The sequence below is a fragment of the Sardina pilchardus genome, chromosome 1 (genome assembly GCF_963854185.1).
Source record: "Sardina pilchardus chromosome 1, fSarPil1.1, whole genome shotgun sequence".
Lineage (NCBI taxonomy): Eukaryota > Metazoa > Chordata > Actinopteri > Clupeiformes > Clupeidae > Sardina > Sardina pilchardus.
Window position 1 is genome coordinate 37,455,911 of NC_084994.1, and position 27,303 is coordinate 37,483,213.

At 43.5% G+C, this 27,303-nt stretch overlaps 1 protein-coding gene across 1 annotated transcript; it reads left to right on the forward strand.

The window, feature by feature from the left end:
- Positions 1-2,809: 2,809 nt before the first annotated feature.
- Positions 2,810-23,854, forward strand: LOC134078596 (ribonuclease inhibitor-like). The gene is made up of 6 exons (XM_062534631.1): positions 2,810-2,963; positions 3,771-3,941; positions 14,377-14,550; positions 17,548-17,594; positions 23,322-23,624; positions 23,832-23,854. Exons 1-6 carry the CDS (start codon positions 2,845-2,847, stop codon positions 23,852-23,854), a joined length of 837 nt encoding a protein of 278 aa, XP_062390615.1. The 5' UTR covers positions 2,810-2,844.
- Positions 23,855-27,303: the final 3,449 nt, after the last annotated feature.

Genomic DNA, 27,303 nt, shown 5'->3' on the forward strand with positions numbered 1-27,303 from the left:
TTGGTGGGTAATCATTAATGATAATGTGGGACCTGACGCAACTGAGTGAGATGTTCATTCCTCAGCACTAGGTGTTGATCAGTGTGTATGAATGTGAAGGGAAATAATTGTAATAGAATACTAGTGAGATCTCAGATAGGTCAAGCAGACCAAACCTTAACTTTTAAACAGACTAAATTGGTGTCCTCTCTCAAAAGTAAGCTGTAAAATAATGGCATCTACACTATGCTGTCGTTATGTACTTAACAGGCTGAATCAATGTCAACTAACTAAAGCGAGTGGTAAACTGTTAGCATCAGTGCTACAGAGGATACCTTCCCATCTGAGAGAGCTGGACATGAGTAACAATGACCTGCAGGATGAAGGAGTGGAGCTGCTCTGTGTGGGACTAAGACATCAACAATGCAAGCTGAAGATATTGAGGTCAGTTATGAGCCATATACAATGTAATAGACATAATAGCTGATAGATGTTATAGGTGAAATTCAATAGCAGTTTGAAACAGAAGAAACAAAAACAGGAATGAGGCACAGAGAACACTGCATCTGTTGTGTTTATGTACAGGTGTGTTCTGCTTTGTATAAGTGATATTTATAAGATTGGTAAATCTCTAGTGTTAGTAAAAGTGTTTTGGTAACTCCCTCTGTGAAGATCATAGATGTAATTATTTATGCATAGTATAAGGTGATCGTAAATCATTAGAATGATTATGGTAATTTCTCAAAAAGCATTCTGTAAAATCACTAGGAATGTAATATTTCTGTGCTATTATTCACGAAAAGGTTTTAGAATAATCAAAACATCAAAACTCTTACCAGAGACATTCACATATTATGCACCTAGTTGGAATAATTAAAAGGTTATTTCCTATGGTTAAAACACCTCAGCCAACATGTCACAATTATGCCAAAGCAGTTTTTTCAATGCAGTCAGCAAGCTCCCTCTTCTGTCAGACAGGAGGAGGGAAAAACATGAGTGTCAACTTACCCATCTCCCCAAACCAGCAGTATTAGTAGCCACCTCAAACACATGTGAATCACAACCGTATTCCAGCGCTTTGAATTTGCAGCCAAAGGAGAGAGTTGTTATCTTAGCCAAGTCGGGAGGGAAAACATCCTCTTTAAACAGCCACCAGACTTCCTTACGGGAATAAAAAGTATAAGTGAATTACAGGCAGGTTATAAGAAAAAGCAGAAGAAAATAATCTAACGAAGGACACCTTCCCATCTGAGAGGATGAAGGATGCAGGATAAAGGAGTGGAGCTGCTCTCTGTGGGACTAAGAGAACTGAAATGCAGTTACGAGCCATATATATGTTGGACAAAATAGTTGGTAGAAGTTGTCAGTCATATTTTCCAAAATTCTATGAGAGTGATTAGCCTATCGTTATCATTGTGGTTAACATACGTCATCACCAAACAACAGTAATTTAACTCAAATGATCTCAAACTACAGACAAGAATGTTTTGTTTTGTTTTGAGATGTCCTATAATTTGTCCTCTATATTTGTTTGTCCCATCGCATCCTGTATTGTAATTGGTCCTAAACATTTTTACCAGTGTATTCTTTATGTGTATTCATGCTACCATGCCATGTTCTATTCTCTGTCTCTTGGCCTCTCACTCTATGCAGACTTGCTGGTTGTAAGCTAACAGAGGAATCCTGTAAGGCTGTAGCCTCTGTTATGGAGACACTGGTCTCCCTGACAGAACTGGACCTGAGTCACGATGACCTGAAGGATTCTGGAGTTCAGCTTCTCGTTGCAAGACTAAGAAGCCCTCACTGTAAACTGCAGACTTTAAGGTTTGTGTGCTTGACTTTCATTCTAGTATCACACATTGCATTATGCATGTGCTGTTTCTGTCCATTAACTGATCACACTTATGTTTTTTTTACAAAACCATGCCAGGATAGTTCTGCCAACCATTTATGTCTGTTTGTGCAATAGGGAGTTGTTAATAATTCTATGAGTATATAACTACGAGCACAAAGGTGCATCATCATGCACTTTGTCTTTTATATTGTTGTGTCCTGTAATTTATCCTTTATATGTGTTTGTCCCATCCTGGGTATTCTGTTTTTACGAAATTCAATAGCAGTATAACTGGTGGAACAAAAACAGGGAAGAGGCACAGAGAATACTGCACAAGCTGTGTTACGTATTTGTGTAACACTGCACAAGTTATGTACATGTGTGTGCTGTTTTGTGTAAGAGCATGTAAAGTTTATTTAATGAAAGATTGGCAAATCTCTAGTAAGTGAAAGTGTTCAGGTAAAGGTAACACATAATAATAACTACACACTATTCTTTGTTTGTTAAGCATTTTTAAACTATTAGTAAATGGTTTGTAGTGTTTAGTAAAGTATTGCTCGAACATTATTTCTCATTAGTGAAGCATTTGTACAAACAATTATGAATGGTTTGTTCATAGAAAGTAAGCCTATCTCAAAATATGTTTTAAGCTACATTTTTATACTTAAATAATGTGAAATATGTTTTCCATTATAAACCAAACTATTACTAAATATGTAATAATTTGTAAAGTAATACATTTGTAAAGTATTACTCCTATTCTAATTCTCAAAATTTTGCCAAAGTATATCATCTTAAGAGCACAACTGCATCATCATGCACTTTGTGTTTTGTTTTGTTTTGTTTTATCTTCTATATTTGTTTATCCCATCCTTTATTGTAATTGGTCCTAAACATTTTTACCAGTGTATTCTCTATGTATAGTCATGCTACCATGCCATGTTCTATTCTCTGTCTCTTGGCCTCTCACTCTATGCAGACTTGCTGGTTGTAAGCTAACAGAGGAATCCTGTAAGGCTGTAGCCTCTGTTATGGAGTCACTGGTCTCCCTGACAGAACTGGACCTGAGTCACAATGACCTGAAGGATTCTGGAGTTCAGCTTCTCGTTGCAAGACTAAGAAGCCCTCACTGTAAACTGCAGACTTTAAGGTTTGTGTGCTTGACTTTCATTCTAGTATCACACAACTCCTGATTGCATTATGCATGTGCTGTTTCTGTCCATTAACTGATCACACTTCTGTTTTTTTTACAAAATCATTCCAGGATAGTTCTGCCAACTATTTATGTCTGTTTGTGCAATAGGGAGTTGTTAATAATTCTATGAGTATATAACTACGAGCACAAAGTTATGTACATGTGTGTGCTGCTTTGTGTAAGAGCATGTAAAGTTTATTTAATGAAAGATTGGCGAATCTCTAGTAAGTGAAAGTGTTCAGGTAAAGGTAACACATAATAATGACTACACACTATTCTTTGTTTGTTAAGCATTTTTAAACTATTAGTAAATGGTTTGTAGTATTTAGTAAAGTATTGCTCGTACATTATTTCTCATTAGTGAAGCATTTGTACAAACAATTATGAAAGGCTTACTTTCTATGAACAAACCAATCTCAAAATATGTTTTAAACTAGATTTTTATACTTAAATAATGTGAAATATGTTTTCCATTATAAACCAAACTATTACTAAATATGTAATAATTTGTAAATTAATACATTTGTAAAGTATTACTCCTATTCTAATTCTCAAAATGTTGCCAAAGTATATAATCTTAAGAGCACAACTGCATCATCATGCACTTTGTGTTTTGTTTTGTTTTGTTTTATCTTCTATATTTGTTTATCCCATCCTTTATTGTAATTGGTCCTAAACATTTTTACCAGTGTATTCTCTATGTATATTCATGCTACCATGCCATGTTCTGTTCTCTGTCTCTTGGCAACTCACTCTATGCAGACTTGCTGATTGTAAGCTAACAGAGGAATCCTGTAAGGCTGTAGCCTCTGCTATGGAGACACTGGTCTCCCTGACAGAACTGGACCTGAGTAACAATGACCTGAAGGATTCTGGAGTTCAGCCTCTCTCTGCAGGACTAAGTAGCCCTCAATGTAAACTGCAGACTTTAAGGTTTGTGTGCTTGACGTTCATTCTAGTATCACACGTCTCCTGATTGGTGCTGGTCCATGTGCATGATGCTTGTGCTGAATTAGCTTGTTGTTCATAGCTGGTCACACTTCTGTTTTTACAAAATCATTCCAGGATAGTCCTGCCAACTCTCTATGTCTGTTTGTACAATAACTAGGCCTAGTTGTGATGCAGGTCACATAACCACTGAAAGTATCTCACAGGTTCTCCTTCACACCCTATGTACAGCCACCACTATGATTTAAATACAACAAACTTTTAAGTCTGTTTACCAGTGTAGCGCCCCCTAGGCCTATCTCCTGGTACTAAAGGGCGTTTTCCTGAGTTAAAACTATTCCCAATTGTATATAATACATAAGATCCTTGCTGACCTTCTGTTTACCTGTATGTGTGTCTTTAAACTCAGTAAATAGTCAATGCTCAAATGTTAAATAACAGTAAAGTTTACTGAATAAAGAATAATAAAATAAATATACAATTCACCACAATAATGAATGAATTATCAATAAACACAAAATTTACTATACAAATGTATAGTTCAAGAATCAAGTATTCAAGGAATACTACCTCAAATTTAGAACTAAATTAAATAAACCCAACCTCAAGTTTGGATAAACCTTCAAAATGTTAGAAGCTAAACCATTGAATAAACCTCAATAGCTTCCTCACAATATAGCAAGAGCATAGAAATTAGCAGGCTATGTTAGCCATACACCTTAGCACACATTTAAACTGTACATTAACATGCAACACACACGCATGGGCCCACGCGCACACACACACACTCACACGTGAATCACCCACCCCAGTCCTAGCCGGCAGAATAGCTAATAGCTAGCAACCTAGCAGCTAACCCGTTGCAGGCCTGAAGCGTCGCTTGTGTTCGGCGTGGCCACAAATAAATGACCCCTTCACTCCTGTAGGCTAGGAGCAAGAGAAAACAAAACCACGATACCTTAATCCAATGTGTCTGCGTCGAATGGCAGCAGCTCACGCAGGCATCCTCTCGGTGGAACTGGCGAGATGTTAACTTCTGACAAACTCGACGAAAACAACAAAGTCTTTGTCTTCCAAAGTCAAAAGTCTGCTCACTTTAGTGTACAACACTAAAACGAAGTCCAGCTTGCAAATGTAACGTTTGTCACGCAACACTTTCGATATTAGCAACAAAAAACACGGAGCAAGTCTTCAGCGTGGCTTCCACTCCAGTGTACAGTCTCAGTCCCTCTTTCGCGCGGTTTGCGACCTCTAACCTCACGTCATGCAAGGCATACAAAAGTATTGAAATAAAATACATTTCAAACAGAAACAACCAAATATTACATGTTACACTATGCATTCCACTTTACCAGTGCAATCTTTTTAAACAAAACTCTTACAATGAATTTAAACACTTAGATGAATTAAACACAGTTGTACCATCAACTACAACTCCCATAATCCTTTTCCTTTTACCCCAAAAATGAATAGAAAGGATATGAATTGCACTAAGTTTAGTTTTTAAACTCCAATGTCTTTTTACTTTATGAAATGTTTTAGCTCTAATGTGTAATTATGAACTTTATTAACTTTAAGCTATGTATCACTTATTTAAACTAAATGCTTTTTATCACTGCGCTACACCCTCCCCCTTCTGAAGGCTAGCATGTCCTCATGCGCTATCATTCAGACATGAATAAGTCCTCTTACAGGGTAAGGATTAGCAAGAGAGCATCTAAAACATTGGGCCATGGGATGACACCAAAGTGTTTTACACTTCTTTGGCTCTTGACCTATGTGAACCACAGTAAGGGGCATATCAACTGGCTTCCCTGGCTCATCATACGTAAAGCGTGTCACCGGTTTAACCTGTCTTCTGGGACGGTTTTCACAGGTAAGTTCTTCCACAGGTTCTTCATCTTCAACCACTTCACTCTCGGCAGGATGTTCTCCCTCTTCAGACTCTGAGGCTTCCACAGGGTCTGGTTGTGGTTGTAGACTACTCCCTGCTTCATCTTCCACAGGTGTCTCTCCAACATCATTTTCCACAGGAGGTTCTCCAGTTTCTACAACTTCTTGAGCATTGCTTTGCTCCAAGTCATCGGACACTGGGGTACTCTCAGGTGGAATTCCTCTTTCAGGAACATCAGAAGGTATGGATCTGAATAGTTCACTCACCTCATCTGTCAGAGGTACATATGGCTCACCATATTCCTCATCAGATGAAGACTCTTCAAATCCATCCTCAACATCCAGTTCTCTGACTTCCTCATTCCTTGTTTCCTGTCTCACCTTTCTCTGGTCTGTCTGGGTTCTGGTCACAGGGCGATGAGGGATCTGTGTGCTCTCTTCGGGAGTCGTCAACCTCACAGACTCTCCTATGGGTAACAGGTGGTCTCTGTGAAGGGTGCGTATTCCTCCCATTCCTCTTTCAGGTTTCAGTCTGTAAACAGGTAAGTCTGGCAACTTGTTCATAACAATGTATGGCAATGACTTCCATCTGTCTTGTAATTTGTGTTTTCCTGTCAATCCAAGATTCTTTATCAAAACTCTGTCTCCTTCTTCCAGAGTATGATGTCTCACTCTTTTGTCAAAGTTCTTCTTGTTTCTATCATGATTCTTCTGCGAAGCTTCAGATGCCAGCTTGTACGCATTCTGTAGGTCCCTTTTCATGTTCTCCACATACTGTTGGTACTTCACTGCATCCTTCCCATCAGCAGAAGCATTAAAGCACACGTCAATGGGCAAACGGGCTTCTCTCCCAAACATGAGTAGGTATGGCGAATAGCCAGTAGCCTCATTTTTTGTGCAATTGTAAGCGTGGACTAATTGACTAATGCTTTGACTCCATTGTGACCTTTTGGCTGGATCCAAAGTTCCTAGCATTGACAGTAGCGTCCTGTTGAATCTTTCAGGTTGCGCATCACCTTGCGGGTGGTATGGTGAGGTTCGCGACTTACGGATTCCTAACATTCCCAGAAGTTCTTTGATAAGGCGACTTTCGAAGTCTCGTCCCTGATCGGAGTGAATACGTGAAGGTAATCCGTAATGTACGAAGAATCTCTCAAACAGGGTCTTGGCTACAGTCATAGCTTTTTGATCTTTACAAGAGAAGGCTTGGGCGTAACGGGTGAAATGATCGGTTACGACCAACACATTTGCAATCCCTTTAGAGTCTGGCTCAATAGACAAGAAGTCTATACAAACCAGGTCAAGTGGGCCTGTACTTGTGATTTGACGCAATGGAGCAGCTCGTTGTGGAAGCGACTTCCTGGCGATACATCTACCACAATTCTTGACGTACTTCTCAATTTCAGTGGTCATTCTCGGCCAATAAAATCGTTCCTTCAGGAGTTCGGTTGTCCGTTCCACTCCAAGGTGTCCCGTGTCATCGTGGAGGGAATGCATGACCATCAGACGATATCTCTCAGGTAAGACTAACTGTTGTCTCTCATCTCCAGACTGTTTGTTCACCACCCTGAAAAGAAGGTGATTCTTCACAATCAGCTTGGGACTTTGTCTTTGCAGGAGAACTACGCTTGGATCTTGACTCTTGGCCATAAATTGAAGCTTATCAGTCTCAACTGCTTTCTTCACTACACCTATGACTGGATCTTGTTCTTGAGCTCTTCTCAACTCATGGTGGCTCAACTGTTCCAAGTTGCTCATCTCCAACTGTGTCGGACAGGAATAGATGTTAGGAACACCCTTGTGGTTGGCTCCGAGTTGGTCTATAAGTCTGTTTGACTCACATGGAGTGGCTATCTTGCAGACGGCTTTAACACCATGAGGAGATATCTCCTTCCAGTCGGGTGACACTTCAGTAGATGGTAACTGACGCGACAGCAGATCAGCGTCAATGTTGTGACGACCTGGTCTGTATTGAACTTTGAAGTCGTAGGTGGCAAGAGCGGACAACCACCTATGTCCAGTTGCATTAAGCTTGGCACTTGTTAGGACGTATGTGAGGGGATTATTATCTGTTCTCACAGTGAACTTTGCCCCATAAAGATAATCATGGAACTTGTCCACGACCGCCCATTTCAGTGCAAGAAACTCCAGTTGGTGAATGGCATAGCGCTGCTCAGGAGCACTGAGTTTGCGGCTTGCAAAGGCAACAGGCCTCAGACCCTCAGGATATTCTTGATTGAGGACAGCGCCTAAACCATTCAGACTGGCGTCTACATGGAGCACATATGGTTTCGATGGATCAGCAAACGCTAGTACTGGGGCATGCGTGAGGCAGTGAATTATGTTCTGAAATGCCTCGGTGCACTCTTCGCTCCAACGCTCGCCAAAAGGCTCTCCTTCTTTGAAATAGGACTTTCTCTCTTGAGCAGCCTTCTGCCTATTCTTAGGAGGGTAGCCCTTTGTGAGCTCAGTGAGGGGTCGAACTATGGCTGAGTAGTTCTTAACAAATCTTCGGTAGTAGCCACAGAATCCAAGAAATGATCTCAAAGATCTCAGATCTGTAGGCAACTTCCAGTTCTTCACAGCACTCACTTTCTCTGGATCGGTTGCTATTCCTAGCGCAGAGACAATGTGTCCAACATACTTTACTTGTGGCTGACAAAATTGGCACTTGTCAATTGATACTTTCAGACCACACTCTTCAAGTCTGTCGAGCACCTTCAGTAGTCGCTCTTCATGTTCCTCTAAGGTTTTCCCGAATACTATGATGTCATCTAAGTAAACGATTACCTGGATCAGATGCATGTCACCCACAGCTCTCTCCATCAAGCGTTGGAAGGTTGCTGGGGCTCCAGTTATCCCTTGAGGCATCCGTTGAAATTCGTAGAACCCTAGAGGACATATGAATGCTGTTTTTTCTCTGTCTTCTTCAGACATGGGTATCTGGTAGTACCCACTCCGGAGGTCTAACACAGAAAACCAACGACTGCCAGACAGACAATCCAAGGCATCGTCAATCCTCGGAGTGGTGTACTGGTCAGGGATTGTTCTGTTGTTTAATGTGCGATAGTCAATGCACATGCGTACACTTCCGTTCTTCTTCCTGACAATTACGATGGGCGACGCATATGGACTTCTGGATTCTTTGATGATACCCGCTGCCAGCAGGTCTTTCAGATGGCGGCGTATGTCATCTATGTCGGCTGGGGCAATGCGTCTGGATCTCTCCCTGAATGGTCTGGTGTCACTGAGTCTTATGTGGTGCTCCACACCCTTGGCAAGACCCACATCCCACTCATCAAGAGAGAATACATTACCTCGTTCCGCCAGGGTCTGACAAAGCCTCTTCTTCCAGACCTCTGGAATTGGAGATTCACCAAAGTCAAATAAAGTCTCATCGAGGACTCTGGATGTAGATTTAGGTCTCTGAGCCATCGTAACTGTATCAGTGGGGTACACATGAGCAATGACTGTCCCAGGCAACATTGTGACTTCTCTAAGTGTCTCATTTCTTAACAGTACTTTGAAACTGTTGATATTTAACTCTGATGATGGTAGCACCACAGGCTGAATGAGCACTCCAGCAGGTAGTGTCACAGACAGGGGTGTTTCAACCATGACAATGTCTCTTTTCAAGGGTTGCTTGCATCTCACTTTGCAAATGACGGAGCGTTCTCCCCTGGCGGGAACAGATAGAGGACCTGGACCCATCCATCTGACTTCACCAAGGGGTTCTTCCACATCCATCATTTGGCTATGGGAAAGTTTCACTTCTTTCGTCGGTGATAAAATTCTGAAACAGCGAGCCGGTGAGTCCAAAGTGTCAGCATCTTTGCACAGAGCAGCTAGGCGATGGAACAAGTTGGCATTCGTCCCAATGATGACAGGAATATGGTCTGGGCCGCTTGGCTCAGGACAAACCAATGCCAACACAGAGATAGACTCACTCACTCCTGTTAATGTAGCTGGAAACTCCACATCTACTACTATGTAGCCTTGATATGGGTAACTGGAGGAGCTCAAACCCCATATTGAAAGACCAGTGATGGGGTGAATGGGAACATTGGGTAAGTATTTCTTTTGCCATTTGTCGAATATTATCGTGACTTGAGATCCACTGTCCAATAAGGCATTACAGGAATGGCCATTGATCTTGATGCAAATAGTGGAGGGCGGACCTACCAAACCACTAGGAAGGTTGCTTTGAGCAGGATTGTGAACATGGCTCTTCTTGCAGTAGGCATCTCTGCTCACACTCGGATGTGGACTTTGTTCACTCTTCCCACCCTTTGCTCTCTTCAGCGAACGAAGTAGCTTTCGGATAACTTCAGGGGGGTTTTCTGATTCTTGGCACTGGCTGGCAATGTGCCCATCGCCACCACACCTGTAACAAAAGAAATCATCGCGGCTGACTGCGGGCCTACTTCTCTCATGAGGGCTCGCAGCTTGCCGCTGAAATGTCTTCCTTCTTGGAGTTACACTGCCTTCTACAGTCATTACAGTCAGCTGTTTTTGCAGTTGCTGAACTTGAGTCTTCAAGCTCTGTACTTCAGGGTCTATTCGTGCCTCAGCACTCTCAGAAGTCTTCTCTGCTTTTTGTTCTGGGGCTGTCGGTGCAGCCGGGGCCTTGCGCGACTCTTCCAGCTTAGCACGCAGCTCCTTGACCTCCGCTTTCAATGCTTGAATCTCAGTTGGTTTCGGCTGTGACGTCTCTTTAGGAATCACAGGTTTCACCGTTGCATCTAGCTTACAGCGGGCAGCTTCATTTTCCTCCTCCTCACGAATCTCGTTCAGTAGCTTCAAGAACGTAGGCGGGGATTCTTTTCTTTCTCTCAGTCTTAACTTCAACAACATCATGTCGGACTCTACAGCGCCACGCAAAAGTTGTTCAATTCTCACTCGATCAACTTGTGCAGCTTGCAGTCCACCTCTCTGAACTACTTTGGTCAATGACTTCTCCATTCGGCGAAGAAACTCGGACAACGCTTCACCAGCGTTCTGGCGAAGAAGTCTGAACGCAAAATACAAATCCTCACCGGACTCTGAAGTCCCAAACGCACTCTCAAGCGCAACAAGATACTCAGATGCACTAGCATCACCATTAGACAATCTAACTGCCTTGATAATCTCAAGAGCAGGACCCTTTAGGCTTTCAACAATGCGCTTACGCTTCTCTTTTTCAGCACAGTCACTTTCTGCTATCATCAACTTAGCTTGCTCTATCCAATTCTCCATGGTTTCCTCTCCAGCCGGAGTAGGCAAAACACCCGAGAAAATACGCAGTCGCTTGTAAGCAGTAGAATCACTAGAACGCTTTGAAGTCTTTTCTAAGAGCTCACCAACTGCTCGAATCACTGCTTCAGGAGAACTAGAAGGAAGAGGGGAAAGCAAAGCTTGAATATCAGTCATGGATTTGCCTTCATCTTGTAGAAGCTTTCTGAGTTTTGCAGAAAAATCATCAGGGACAGGCTCTGTGTCTCTGACGACCACAATCTTCCATTCTTGCTCACCATCCGTTGGCAATACAGCAGTAGGAACACAAGATGGGTCAATCTTTTCACGACATTCGCAAAGCACAAGCAAACTTGTTTTAGACGGACCTTCCTTTGAAGAACGAACACGTACTCTGCCAAATATTTTCACAGTTTCAACTGTGCTCTCAATAAAATCTACTGCAGCATCAGCTGGAACATCCAACAAAAGCAATGCATGATCAGGCTTAACCAATGCATCATTGCACCACTCAAGCAACTCTTGTTGCAAAGCAGAACTATCTAATGTCATTTTTCCACACTCAAAAATCAAAAACTACAATACAAATTCAATTTAGCATCAACAACGTCAACAGAAAGCACAATTAACAGCAAGAATCATCTCAGCGGTGCCTCCATTTTGTGTAGCGCCCCCTAGGCCTATCTCCTGGTACTAAAGGGCGTTTTCCTGAGTTAAAACTATTCCCAATTGTATATAATACATAAGATCCTTGCTGACCTTCTGTTTACCTGTATGTGTGTCTTTAAACTCAGTAAATAGTCAATGCTCAAATGTTAAATAACAGTAAAGTTTACTGAATAAAGAATAATAAAATAAATATACAATTCACCACAATAATGAATGAATTATCAATAAACACAAAATTTACTATACAAATGTATAGTTCAAGAATCAAGTATTCAAGGAATACTACCTCAAATTTAGAACTAAATTAAATAAACCCAACCTCAAGTTTGGATAAACCTTCAAAATGTTAGAAGCTAAACCATTGAATAAACCTCAATAGCTTCCTCACAATATAGCAAGAGCATAGAAATTAGCAGGCTATGTTAGCCATACACCTTAGCACACATTTAAACTGTACATTAACATGCAACACACACGCATGGGCCCACGCGCACACACACACACTCACACGTGAATCACCCACCCCAGTCCTAGCCGGCAGAATAGCTAATAGCTAGCAACCTAGCAGCTAACCCGTTGCAGGCCTGAAGCGTCGCTTGTGTTCGGCGTGGCCACAAATAAATGACCCCTTCACTCCTGTAGGCTAGGAGCAAGAGAAAACAAAACCACGATACCTTAATCCAATGTGTCTGCGTCGAATGGCAGCAGCTCACGCAGGCATCCTCTCGGTGGAACTGGCGAGATGTTAACTTCTGACAAACTCGACGAAAACAACAAAGTCTTTGTCTTCCAAAGTCAAAAGTCTGCTCACTTTAGTGTACAACACTAAAACGAAGTCCAGCTTGCAAATGTAACGTTTGTCACGCAACACTTTCGATATTAGCAACAAAAAACACGGAGCAAGTCTTCAGCGTGGCTTCCACTCCAGTGTACAGTCTCAGTCCCTCTTTCGCGCGGTTTGCGACCTCTAACCTCACGTCATGCAAGGCATACAAAAGTATTGAAATAAAATACATTTCAAACAGAAACAACCAAATATTACATGTTACACTATGCATTCCACTTTACCAGTGCAATCTTTTTAAACAAAACTCTTACAATGAATTTAAACACTTAGATGAATTAAACACAGTTGTACCATCAACTACAACTCCCATAATCCTTTTCCTTTTACCCCAAAAATGAATAGAAAGGATATGAATTGCACTAAGTTTAGTTTTTAAACTCCAATGTCTTTTTACTTTATGAAATGTTTTAGCTCTAATGTGTAATTATGAACTTTATTAACTTTAAGCTATGTATCACTTATTTAAACTAAATGCTTTTTATCACTGCGCTACACCAGAAACAACTAGAACACTTTTCTCGGAAAGGAAACTATATTCTTACTTCATTTATCTCCACCTGATGAAATGTTACAGAGCATACTGTAAACCCTGTGTTCAGAAGTGTCCCAGATGCAGTAGCCGTCTTGCTTGGGTGTTCCCATGCTGCCTTGCACGCGATTTGATTCGCGCTGCTAAGGCAGCCTGGAAACTACCGCCTTCATTTTTGCCTCAGATAGGGGACCAATCACAGAACAGGGGGGAAAGCAAGACGATGATGGGCTATGCACAGACGCATTTGATCCACATTCGTGGCGCCCAATGAACGGATCTGGCCATTTTTCCAAATACGGGAAAATGAACGTTTGGTTGCCAGACCCCATCTCATTGAGAAGTGGTAGGCGCTAGCCAGGCTAGTATCCGTCCAAAATAGACAACCTACTGTAATTGAAGCAGAGTAGAGCTTCGAGCTGCATCTGGGACACCTCTGTAACTGGTGGACTAGCAGAGTGGCAGTGGTCAGCTCTGACTTTGTTGTAACCTGAACAGAATGAAGCTGCTCTTGAAATCAGCAGTTAAGCAGTGGTGTTCATGTTGTTGTTGTTGTTGTTGTTGTTGATGATGATGATATTTTCTAGTAACTTAAGGCATAGAGTTTTGGTGAAGTTGTGTAGAATGTATTAATAGAATAATAAGAGACGGTTGCAAACTAAGACAGAACAGGAAAACAAAAAGGGAAAAAAAGGGTGTTAGCCTGCCTCCCCTTCATGGGGCACAGACCACTCCCAAGAAAAGTGAAAAAGTTAGTCTTCCGGGAAACGTACTGTATTGGCCTGCGTTAGCTAATCTCACAAATAAAAATGTGCAAGAAATCTACAACCACTCAACTGAAAAATAAAATAGTCAAACAATTAATAAAGTGCGGGGATCAGAAAAATAGTGCAAAAGAATGCCAGAATGGCAGCCAGTCTGTTGGAAAGTGACGTCGGGAGAGAGAGCCATCTTGAAATAGGCCGGCTTTTTATAACAGGGGGCTGGCCCTCAGTCGGCACGTCACTCTGTGTCAGAATGGCAAAAGATACGCCCCATCTCCACCTATAAAAGGGATAGCGACAGAGCAGGCCAAAAAGAGCATGAAAAGTACATGCAACCTCAAACCTGTACCAGTCTGTGACTCTTGTTAGTAAAGTATGTGTTTAGATGTTTATGGGATTTTTATTCATAATTCCTGAATGTGCATGGTGTACCGTTTAATGCTTTTTCCTTCTTTATCAATGACGAAAGATGATCTTCTGTTTCAGACTGTCTGGTTGTCTCATCACACATGAGGGCTGTTCTCTTTTTAATTCTGCCCTCAAATCAAACCCCTCCTTCCTCAAACAATTGGATCTGAGCTACAATCACCCAGGAGATTCGGGTGTCAGAGAGCTCACAGAGAGACTGAATGATCCCAACAGTAAACTAGAGACTTTCAGGTGAGTGCTTGGTGTTTATCATAAAGTTTAGTTAGTTTGATGAGGTTCTAGTGGAGCTGTTCATCCATTTGTATCCTTTGTTGGAGACCGTTCTGATATTTCATGTTTCCACATGGTCTCCTACCACATATTAAACTGGGGATGTCATGGTGCTTTAAGTACTGCAAGTAAAAGTCCCTCAGTTCACACATATGAGGCTCCTGAATAGTGTACACTTCTACAGTTCTAAAATTCATAACACCACACCATCTACCCAGGCAATAGATCATTAAGACAACTTGCACAGTGACTTACTGAAGGGCAAAGCTCCTGTTCAATTCAATTTGTAGGTAAATAATGAAATACACAAATAACTTTGATACATGAATAACATCCTCAGCACACAGAACAATAAAACACACTTGAATACTAAAATAAGCATCACAACTGTTCATACAGTATGTTCAGCCCCCAACGTCACTCGATCTGGCAAAAGATTCTTTGGTCTGACTGATTTATGGCTCCCACTGACTCTTTCATTCCCAAAAGCAATATTTAAAAAATAAGCTCAAATAAATGTTGTTGAATTATGTCAGCAACCATTGTACTTTAATGATAATAAAGTAGATTTTTGTTGAAGATATATACAGCAAGAATAACAGAAATCCACTGGAGCAGTGTGGAGAAACATAACAACTGCAAATGTCCTAAGACTATGCCTGTCTTTCAAACTATTCAGATTGCCACCACATGGCCATACCATGCCATTACACCACTAAGCGAAACACAAACGGCTCCGGAATCCCAACGGAATTACGGATCACTCCCAATATTTAATCGTTTCCTTCTTGGGTTATGCCTGACATTTGCTGAAAATTTCAGCGAAATCCATCCATCTAAGTTATCTTGCTAACGAACAAACAGACAGACAGACAAGCAAACAGAGAGACAGACAAACAAACAAATGCCGGTCCCCGATGAAAACATAACCTCCTTGGCGGAGGTAATGATAGGCCACAATTTAAATTGACCAGATGGATTAGAAGAGTAGTTGGTAAGGACTTACAAGACTTTCACCCTTTTGCTTCTAAACCTATGGGTGACATCAGACATTTTGCCCACTCTTCATACAGTTTATGCTCTAAAATAGTGGTGTTCAAAGTGGGGCCGCAAAAAGTATTCCTATTGTTATGAGTGTTGTTATGAAATAGCATTATATTAATTTATTGCTTATCTGAACATTATATTTTCCATGTTCATCAGAAAGTGTAGGCTTAGCCTTGCTAAAGTCAATGACATCTACGAGTTCTATTGCTATTTTGCCTGCTGGCTGGCTCAGTTAAAGTTTACACCTTTTTGAAAGTAGAGCCAAAAGGAGAGACATTTTTCCAGTTTGGAAGAGTACATTGAGGCAGATGGACTTGACTGGTCTCGCCATGTGGGAGTGTGTTCAGACGTGGCCAGGGCTATGACTGGGAATAGTGGAGTGACAGCGATCATCAAGCAGGAATCCCCAGATGTAATTTTAACAAAGTGTAGGACTATGCTCCATCGCAACGTCTTTGTAGCTAAACAGATGAGCTTAATTTGTCTCCCCCAAGGAGGTATATGTTTTCATCGGGGACCGGCGTTTGTCTGTTTATCTGTTTGTCTGTCTGTCTGTTTGTTAGCAAGATAACTCAAAAAGAGATGGATAGATTTCGATGAAATGTTCAGGGAAGGTCAGAAAGGACCCAAGGAAGAAACTATTAAATTTAGGGAGTGATCCATAATTCTGTCGGGATTCCGGAGCCATTTATGTATTTTGCTTAGTGGTGTAATGGCATGGTATAGCCATGTGGTGGCAATCTGAATAGTTCAGGTTCAAATGTACTGTATGACAACCTACTGTAGGAAGAACGATGCAGGCAGAGGTCTGCGCTCTGCGCTCTCGGAGTGCTTTTCTAGTTTATTTCTACATTTGCCATATTGTCAATGGGTATAATGAGACTTCTTGCAAAAGGGGGACTTTGGCCAGAGCATAGTGTGTTACGACCCTAGTGTGATCTGGCCGTCTTGTGTGCTGTGTTCAATTTCAGGGCCACGCCCACCTCTGATTGCCTGAGTGATTCCTGCTTGGGGCTGATTATTGGTCAGCCTTTAAAAGACCCAAGACTGCATCAGAGCAGTGCCTTTGAGCCCACCAGCATCCACAGTTGTGTGAGAGCCGTGGATGGCTGTGTGTAGCGTTTTGTGTCCTTATGTTTATGGTGCGTGCAAGCACGGCAACTACTCTTCCAGTTGGGAGTTTGAGTGGCTGGTTTGGCACAAGCCTATTGTGTCTTCGTGTGGCCTTGGTGGTCAGTGTGTGCAGTGTGTGCCGAATGCGGCAACTACTCTCCCAGTGGGGAGTTTGAGTGGCTACGATGTAGCACAGCCTGGCCTAGTGTGGCCAGGGTGTGCCGGGTTCGGCATAAGCCTGCTTAGTGCCTTTGAGTGGCCTTGGTGGCCTGGGGTGTCCAGGTGAGGTACCTGGACATGCTCATTTTATAGCCCGGGGGGGCTTGTTTGTTTCTTTGTTTGTTTGTCTGTTTGTCATGTCTTCATTGCCATAGGCCGAGCCTAACATTACTTTAGTTCTGTTATTGTTCCTTTTGAACTCTTATTTTGATTTATCAATAAACTGGTCATTTCATTCAATTGCTTCCTTGTTTGTGTTTACTATTTTCTCTTTAGTTTAGTTACGGCATCCTCCATACCCCTAGGAGTTAACATTTTCCCGTAACAAGTGGTGTAAGAGGAAAAGCACAAACCATATATTCCCACTTATATGTGTTCTGTCTATGTCCGACACTTCAATGAGGTCGTGTTGAACTATAATTATTTATTGACCATCTGACTCTATTTTTTCTATTTTTACCCTGTGTTTTTTTTTTTTTTTTTTACTGTTATATGGATCCCCCTGGGTCTGAAAAAAATAATTATATATAAACTCTGTTTTGTGTCAAAACTGTATTTTCTTCTCTCATCCTTCTTAAGGTATGACAGTGGAGGAAAGTGCAGGATTAAACCAGGACCAAGAAAATGTGAGTGATTTACGCATGATTTACATGGATGCATTGAGTGGTGTGAGTTAAAATGCGAGCGTATGTACTGTGTGTGTGTGTGTGTGTGTGTGTGTGTGTGTCTGTGTGTGTCTGTGTGTGTGTGTGTCTGTGTGTGTGTGTGTGTGTGTGTGTGTGTGTGTGTGTGTGTGTGTGTGTGTGCCATCCACATCCTCTCCTTCTCTCATGTGAACCTCTCTCCAGTTTTTGGTTTTGGTTTTGGTAAGCCCCAGAGACAGTGAGAGAGTGTACAGTGATGTGTAAAAGTCCAACCAAGTATTGGATCTGCCTGTGCACTTAACACAGGTGATCTCATATACTGTACAGTATATGTGGTAGGACTTTTACTTTCTGAAGCTGGACTTTTCCACCTCTGGCTCTCTCTATCTCTCTCTCTCTCACACACACACACACACACACATACATAATCAAATTCTGTGTGTGTGTGTGTGTGTGTGTGTGTGTGTGTGTGTGTGTGTGTGTGTGTGTGTGTGTGTGTGTGTGTGTGTGTGTGTGTGTGTGTGTGTGTGTGTTTTAAGTTTCAATATTTATTGTTGCATATACTTTGCAGTTCAGTGAAATTTGTATGCCATTCGTTGCAGTAGTGCACGGATAAAAGGGGTAAATAAACACAGTGGGGCAGTGGGGGGTAGATGGAGAGACAACTCTATATGAGACAATACAAGACTACTCATGGCCATACTATCCATACTCCATACATGCACACATTACGTAATTACTGTGTACACACACACACACACACACACACACACACACACACACACACACACACACACACACACACACACACACACACACACACACAGTAGGGGAGCAGGGACAAGAAACACAAACACACACACAAACACAGTGTGTGTGTGAGAGTGTGTGTGTGAGTGAGAACAGTGACAGATACAGAGAGGAGGCAAGAGGAGGAAGAAACACACACACACACACACGCACACACGCACACACACACAACCCCTTTACCTACATGTAAGACGACTATACACACATAAAACCGCAGGCACATGGACATGAGACATGAACACTAAAAACAGTATGCATCCCGGATGCAGTATAGCAAGTGTGAAATTAACCGTGTGGGTAGAATTTAAAAAGTCAGTACTAGTGACCATGGCAATGCATCCAGTATAGCATATAATAAAAGAAATAAGGCAGCACATGTGGGCAATAAAGGGAAGGAACTGTTCAGTCACTGACCATTTAGGATTCTGACAGCTTGTGGTATTAAACTGTGTCTGAATGGTGTGGTGTGGGTGGTAATGCTCCGGTAGCGCTTACCAGAGGGAAGCAGAGAGAAGAGGGAGTGAGCTGGGTGGCTGGCATCCTTGATGATGGACTCAGCCCTCCTCTGACAGTGTGTGGAGTAGACAGTTGACAGAGGTGACAGTTGATAGTTGACAGAGGTCTATGGTGGTAGTGTCATATCTTGCAAGCTCAATACAACATCCTCAGAAGCAAAAAATATTAAATCACTCACGTAGACACAGCAGCGAGTGAGGAAAAAGGCAGCTGGGGGCCATACGCTCTCCAAGATGAGTTCTGCTCGCTCTCTTGAAGTACAGCTTTGCTCGCGTGAGTTGACATTTGACAGTTTGGGGGAGGGAACCAAGGGAGTTGGGCCTGTTGTGATAGGTCATTTTTTAATGTGAAGTCCCGCCAGCTTAGTTACGGTCTGTTGCTAAACTTCTACAAATTAAGTCATGTGTGACATTAACCACCCTTTCTGTTGTTTCTGTTTACTGCTTACTGTGTGTGTGTGTGTGTGTGTGTGTGTGTGTGTGTGTGTGTGTGTGTGTGTGTGTGTGTGTGTGTGTGTGTGTGTGTGTGTGTGTGTGTGTGTGTGTGTGTGTGTGTGTGTGTGTGTGTGTGTGTGTTATTGCTCACTGTTTGCTGCTTACTCGGTGTGTGTGTGTCCAGTATGTGTGTGTTTGCTCTGGTAGCACTTACCAGAGGAGAGAAGAGAGGATAGGGAGTGAGCTGGGTGGCTGGCGTCCTTGATGATGGACTCAGCCCTCCTCTGACAGTGTGTGGAGGCTGCTCAGACCCAGGTCTCTTGATGGCACAACAGTGTTAAAGGCAGAGCTGTAGTCAGTGAACAGCATCCTGACAGGTGTTTTTCTTGTCCAGGTGAGCTAGGGCAGTATGCAAGGTGATGGAGATGACTTCATCCACAGATCTGTTGTGCTTATATTCAAACTGAAGTTGGTCCAGGAAAGCAGGGTGGTGTGTATTGATGTAGGCTGTAACCAGTCTCCCCACACAGTTCACCACCACGGAGGTTAGGGCGATGGGCCAGTAGTCATTCAGGCAAGACACAGCACTTTTCTTGGGCACTGGCACAATCGTTGTCTTTGTGAAACACAAAGGCACTGTGCACCAGGGCAGGGACAAGTTGAAGATGTCCGTGTAGGTTTGTGGCACCTGAGTGGCGCACGTCTTGAATACACAAGACGGGATGTCATCAGCGCTGGCAGCTTTGTGAATTTTACCCCGTTTTAAAGGTTTTGCCGACCTCACCCTCTGAGACCTGTAAGATGTCTCCTCCTACTCCTCCTCGCGAGACTCAAAACGAGCATAGAGTTTATTTAGCTCGTCCAGAACCAAGGCAGGTGTGTCTGTAAGAGCTGGTGTCGCTTTATAGTCTGTGATCACCTGCAGTCCCTTCCACAGGCAATGTCACAGTTGCTGAAGTCATTCTCCAACTCATTCCCATACTGTTTTTTAGCCACTTGTATTGCCCTTCTTAGTGTGTACCTTGAGTTCTGATATCTAATCAGGTCATGGTCCTCTCCCTCAGGCTCAGGTAAACAGCATTATGTACCCAGATGTTCTGGCAGGGAAAGGATCTGACGATATGGGAATGCACACACAAGTCCATGATGTAGTCCGTCACCTGATGCACTCTGTCACTGAATCGGCGTACTCGTCCAGCTCCGCCGAGGAGTCTTTGAACACAGACCACTCCGTTATGTCAAAACAGTCCTGAAGTTCAGACTCGTGTTCTGCAGAGCAGCATTGAACTTTGCTCACTGCTGGTTGCTCACACTGTAGCTTCGGTTTATAGGCCGGCAGGAGGAACACTGACAAATGGTCACTAAGTAGGGAGTCCAGGAGAGTCATACACTCATAGACAATACAGCAGTTACAGTATGTACGTGTGGAACAAATGGTCCGATTTACCAAAGTGTGTGTGTGGTACAGACCTGTATGAGCCTTTCAATGGGGTGAAACAGTGGTCAAGGGTCTGATCGCCCCTGGTGGGACAGGTAACGTGCTGGTGGTACTTGGGAAGGACTGTTTTGAGGTTGCAGTGATTGATGTCACCCGTTATGATGAGGATTGCTTCCTGGTGCTGACTCTCTTGTTTACAACATACAGTTCAAGTGTCGCTGCAGCAGGGGCGTCTGGTGAAATGTAAACAGTTGTGAGAAGTATAGAAGGAAACTTTATCAGCAGATCAAACGGATGCCATAGTCAGATACTCCAAAAGGAGTGTTTGGGCTAAGCCAGGTCTCAGTGAAACAGAGTACACTGCACTCTCACAAGTCCCTGCATGAGCTGATGCAACAGTGGAGCTCATCCAGTTTGGTCTCCATGGACTGCAGATTAGCCAGCAGTAAGGTAGGGGTGGGAGGCCGGGTTGGACGCCTTCACCGTCTGGCTAAGACGCCACCTCGTCTCCCCCTCCTCCACCGATGAGTAGACCTGTTGACCGATCCGCTTGTGGAGTTACAAACAATATCCACAGGTAATCCTGTTATATTTATTGATCATTACATTGCTTCTGATGTCCAAGAGAGTCATACAGTCATAGACAATACGGTTTTGTACGTGAGGAACGTGTGTGTATGTTGTCCCGTTTGTGTGACCTGTTTCCGAGTGTGAATGTGAGACTGTATGTCTCTTAGAGTGTGTGTGTGTGTGTGTGTGTGTGTGTGTGTGTGTGTGTGTGTGTGTGTGTGTGTGTCCACATGTATGTCCTGCATCACCTCTTTGTTTTCCCTCCTCCCCTTGCATTGTGTGTGTGTGTGTGTGTGTGTGTGTGTGTGTGTGTGTGTGTGTGTGTGTGTGTGTGTGTGTGTGTGTGTGTGTGTGTGTGTGTGTTGTGTGGTGTGTTGCTCCTGCTTCCCCTTGTGTGTGTTTGTGTGTGTGTGTGTGTTGTCCCTGCTCCCCCCCTGTGTTTGTGTGTGTGGTGTGTGTAGTCTCTGCTCCCCTCCTGTGTGTGTGTGTGTGTGTGTTTGTATATATTCTCTTTTGATCCGTGAGGGAAATTTGGCCTCTGTATTTCTCCCAATCCGTGAGTGAGTGAAACACACAGAGCACACAGTGAGGTGAAGCACACACACTAACCCGGAGCAGTGAGCTGCCTGCTACAGTGGCGCTCAGGGAGCAGTGAGGGGTTACAGTAGGTGCCTTCCTCAAGCGCACTTCAACCGTGTGTGTGTGAGCGCAGGAGAGCAGTGAGGGGTTACAGTAGGTGCCTTCCTCAAGCTCACTTCAGCCGTGTGTGTGTGTGTGTGTGTGTGTGTGTGTGTGTGTGTGTGTGTGTGTGTGTGTGCCTTCCTCAAGCGCACTTCAGCCGTGTGTGTGTTTGTGTGTGTGTGTGTGTGTGTGTGTGTGCCTTCCTCAAGCGCACTTCAGCCGTGTGTGTGAGCGCAGGAGAGCGCAACCTCTTCCCCTTCCCACATTTTTCCTGCTGGTCGGGGATCAAACCCGAAATCCTAACCTGTGTGTGTGTGTGTGTGTGTGTGTGTGTGTGTGTGTGTGTGGTGCTCCCCTCCTCTCTGTGTGTGTTTGTGTTTGTTTGTGTGTGTGTTGTCACGACTATCTAGCTCAGAGTAGCCATGACATAAAGGGAGACCACACCATTTGAACAGTTAAATACAAATCATTTATTAAAGCATAAAATAATACCACTAAAGCATAATCTAAATCAAGGCAAAGCCGTGTGTGTGTGTGTGTGTGTGTGTGTGTGTGTGTGTGTGTGTGTGTGTGTGTGTGTGTGTGTGTGTGTGTGTGTGTGTGTGTGTGTGTGTGTGTGTGTGTGTGTGTGTGTGTGTGTGTGTGTGTGTGTGTGTGTGTGTGTGTGTGTGTGTGTGTGTGTGTGTGTGTGTGTGTGTGTGTGTGTGTGGATGTGTGTGTCTGCCCCCCTTCTGTGTATATGTGGTGTGTGTTGTCCCTGCTTCCCTCCTGTGTGTGTGTGTTTGTTCCTCCTCTAGCCTCTCTGTCTGTACCTGCCACTGTTCTCACTGTACTCACTCACACACACAGTTTTTGTCTTTGTGTGTGTGTGTGTGTGTGCGTGTGCGTGTGTGCGTGCGTGCATGTGTGTGTTTGTCTTTGTGGTGTGTTGCCCCTGCTCCCATCCTGTGTGTGTGTGTGTGTGTGTGTGTGTGTGTGTGTGTGTCTGTGTGTGTCTGTGTGTCTGTGTGTGTGTGTGTGTGTGTTTCTCTTCTTGTCTCCTCTCTGTACCTGTCACTGGTCTGACTGTTCTCACTGTACTCACACACACACACACACACACACACACACACACACACACACACAAACACACAGGCAAACACACACACATACAAACACAGTGTGTGTGTTTGCCTGTGTGTGTGTGTGTTTGTCTCTCTGTGTGTATGTATGTGTACTGATGAGGATGTTCTCTCCTCTCTCCTCTCCTCTTGTGTGCAGATGCCTGTGAGCTCACACTGGACCCAAACACAGCACACAGACGTCTCTCTCTCTCTGAGGGGAACAGAAAGGTGACACGTGTGGATCAGCAGCAGCCGTATCCTGACCACCCAGAGAGATTTGACTCCTTCTCTCAGGTGCTGTGCAGAGAGGTTCTGACTGGACGCTGCTACTGGGAGTTTGAGTCGAGTGGTGGTTGGGTTTTTATAGCAGTGGCCTATAAGAGCACCCCGAGGACACAGAGGAGTGGGATTGACAGTGAGTTTGGATTTAATGGCAAGTCCTGGAGACTGGACTGCTCTGGTAACAGTTATTCTGTCTGGCACAATAGTAAGCAGACTGACATACGTGCCCCCTCCTCCCGCTCCAGCAGAGTAGGAGTGTACCTGGACTGGCCAGCAGGCACTCTGTCCTTCTACAGCGTCTCCTCTAACACACTCACCCACCTGCACACGTTCCACTCCACATTCACTGAGCCCCTCTATCCTGGGTTTTATGTTATCTCCTCAGTGTTCCTGTGCCAGATCACATGACCTCCTAATCCTGCAGCAGAGGAGAGCCACACACACCTGTTTACACACTCCTGTGTGTGTTTGTTTGTGTGTGTGTGTGTGTGTGTGTGTGTCTCCTCTCCTGTTCATCATCTGTGTTGCCTCTTCCCTCTGACTGTGTTTTCTTCTCCCTCAATTTCTCTTACTCTGTGTGTGTGTGTGTGGTGTGTGTGTTGCCCCTGTTCCCCTGCTGTGTGTGTGTGTGTGTGTGTGTGTGTGTGTGTGTGTGTGTGTGTGTGTGTGTGTGTGTGTGTGTGTGTGTGTGTGTGTGTGTGTGTGTGTGTGTGTGTGTGTGTGTGTGTGTTCGTGTTCCTCCTCCTGCCTCCTTTCTGCACCGGTCACTGTTCTCACTGTATTCACTCACACTGACACACACTCACACACACTAACACACACACACACACACACACGTACACACACTCACACACTCACACACTCTCACACTGACTCTCTCTCTCTCACACACACATACACACACATACACATGCACGCACTCACTCTCACACACACTCACACTCACTGTTCTCACTGTGACTCTCTCTCTCTCACACACACATACACACACATACACCTGCACACACACACACACACACACACACACACACACACACACCCACCCTGTCTCTCTCTCACACACACACACACACACACACACACACACACACACACACACACACACACACACACACACACACTCACTCTTTCTCATTCACTCTCTCTCTCATTGTTTTTGCTTTCATCATTCCTTCCCATGCGTAGCATCATCCCTCCTTCTGTTTTCCTGGCTATTTCTATTTTCTTCCTGCACACACATTTCTCTGCCGCTCCATTTTAATCCTTTAATCTGTATTTGATCATCTGAATGACATATGGTGAGCGTGTCGTATCCAACTAGAGCAAACACCGACATTTGAACTTGAACTTGGAGTGTTGTATGTTATCTGAAGAACGGCTTTTCTCAGAGCTGCTACTTGATATTAGTAACAATGGAGTTTGTTGCTGCAGAGACTTTTCTACATTGATGTACTTGAGGGAGAGAGAAGGAGGGGAGTCCCTTTATAAATTGTATTTTTGATTGTAAATTAAATATGTTATTGTTTAAAATGTTGTCGTAAAGGTATGATGTGTACATCCACAAAGGCAAACAGGGTTTCATTAAAATGTATACAAATTAATTAAAATAAAATGTAAAATGTGTATTGTGTTCAGTTTCATGGCACATGTGTATTCTTAATGAGTCATTCTGCTTGACAATGACCTAAAGGAATTAAATTAGAATAAAATGTGAACAAATGTTTGGTGTGTGAGTGTGTAGTATTGTGCTCAGTTTCAAGGCATTTTGTATGCTTAATGAGTCATTCTGCTTGACTTTGACAATGTCAGGTCAAGTCCTCCTCTTCTATGTCCTAACCCAGTACGGTGTACGGAGTTACTGTGGGGAAGAATTAGTGCAGGAGGTGGCCACTGCCTTTGAGACTCAACTGTGAAACCAATACAGCATTTATTCCTTCAGCACAACACATTTCCTGCACAACATTCACTGGCAGCAGGTGTGAGCTAAACTAAGTCTAGATAACGGACTGAAAATCCTCAGTGCTCATGCCTCATGTAAAGGAAGAGGCTGGTTCATTTATTCCCAGGGAAAGGTCCTCTAGCAATTGTGCAGGCACAGTGGAAGGCAATTAACCGACCAGCAGGTGGCGCTGCACTGTGGCCAGCTAATACAACAATGAAAACACATTGATTGTCAAATTATGCCAGAGCAAGAAATTAATATTTAATCATCTTGATCAAATAAGTCATAAACACGTTGACATGTTGAAAGTGTTTTGTTCCAAAACCCTTTCTCCTGAAGAGGGTGTTGATCTTCAGTCTCAATCACACACATAACAGACTGCATCATATTCAATAAGTATGTCGCGGTGTCCAGCGGGCCGTGGAGCCCAACTGTCAGTTGGTGTCAGTGGGAAGGCTTTCCAAAAGGTTTAGTGTGTTTATGGGATTTTTTACCATTCTTCCAGAGGCACATTTGTGAGGTCACACACTGATATTGGATGAGGAGACTGGCTCTCAGGCTCTGCTCTAATTCATCCTAAAGGTGTTCTATTGGGTTGAGGTCAAGTTCGTCCACACCAAACTCCGTCATCCATGTCTTTACAGACCTTTACTAACCCAGAGAGACAGGGTTGTTTCTCCGCCCATAGGGTTGCCTATGCAATGACCTGGGTAGCCTGATTTTTGCATAAATAGGCTGTAATATGTTGCTGTTAGAAAGCCTAATTGTTTAATCGTAGGCTACTGTTTTTTCCTTTGGCCCGGAATGAATTGTCCCTCAACATTCAGACATTCAGGGACCTCTAGGCAGGATTTGGACACAACTAGGCCACAGACACAGGTCTTGGCTTCTTGCAGTCCAACCCCTTTGCCTGCGAACAAAATCTTGGCTTCTAATGAAAGCTGTCACTTTGGGGGTCCTTGCTACTATTTGGGTTTGGATGTCAGTGATCCTAGAATACAATAAAAGAAGCATAATCACAATAATCATCCTTTATTTTCTATTCCGCCTGTGACATTCTGATAATGAATGGCCCAAAAAAGGGCACTGGCAAATGTGTAGAGGTGGGAGTGGATCATGGAGACAGCCCCAAATGTAGAGAGGTGGGAGAGGAGACAGTGTTGAGTGTAGAGAGGTGGGAGTGGAGACAGTGCTGAGTGTAGAGAGGTGGGAGTGGAGACAGTGCTGAGTGTAGAGAGGTGGGAGTGGAGACAGTGCTGAGTGTAGAGAGGTGGGAGTGGAGACAGTGCTGAGTGTAGAGAGGTGGGAGTGGAGACAGTGCTGAGTGTAGAGAGGTGGGAGTGGAGCATGGAGACTGCCCCTAGTGCACTTCCTCATCCTACTCCTCTCACTCTCTCTTCATGTCTTCCTTCTCACTCACACACACACACACACACACACACACACACACACGGCAGAGGTTGCGATTCACTTTTTTTTAATTATAGTGGTGAAAACCTGCACAGTGACATATCCAGCAAACACATCTCTGTAACAGACACAATGTGAAAATCTATAGTATAAAATCTATACTATAATTATATAGTATCTATAGTATAAAATCTATACTATAACTATATAGTATCACAATTTCATTAACAGAATCAACAGAATCAGAATCATCAACCAATACTAGAAAAGCACTCAAGAGACTGCAGACCTCCGCCAAGCGAAAACAATACCGCCTACTGGATCCAGACAGTGATACGGATCACGCCCAAAATTTAATCGTTTCTTCCTTGGGTCATTTCAGACCTTCCCTGAAAACGTCATCGAAATCCATCCATGACTTTTTGAGTCATCTTGCTGACAGACAGACAGACAGGCAGACAGACAAACAGACAGACAGACAGACAGAAAGACAGACTTTGACTGA

Excerpts from the sequence above, each read along its gene's own strand:
- LOC134078596 (XM_062534631.1), top strand. The coding sequence starts at position 2,845 with ATGGAGTCACTGGTCTCCCTGACAGAACTGGACCTGAGTCACAATGAC. Across the intron at positions 2,964-3,770 it reads TGTAAACTGCAGACTTTAAG|ACTTGCTGATTGTAAGCTAA; the intron begins GTTTGTGTGCTT and ends CACTCTATGCAG. Across the intron at positions 23,625-23,831 it reads CTGGAGACTGGACTGCTCTG|TGTTCCTGTGCCAGATCACA; the intron begins GTAACAGTTATT and ends TTATCTCCTCAG.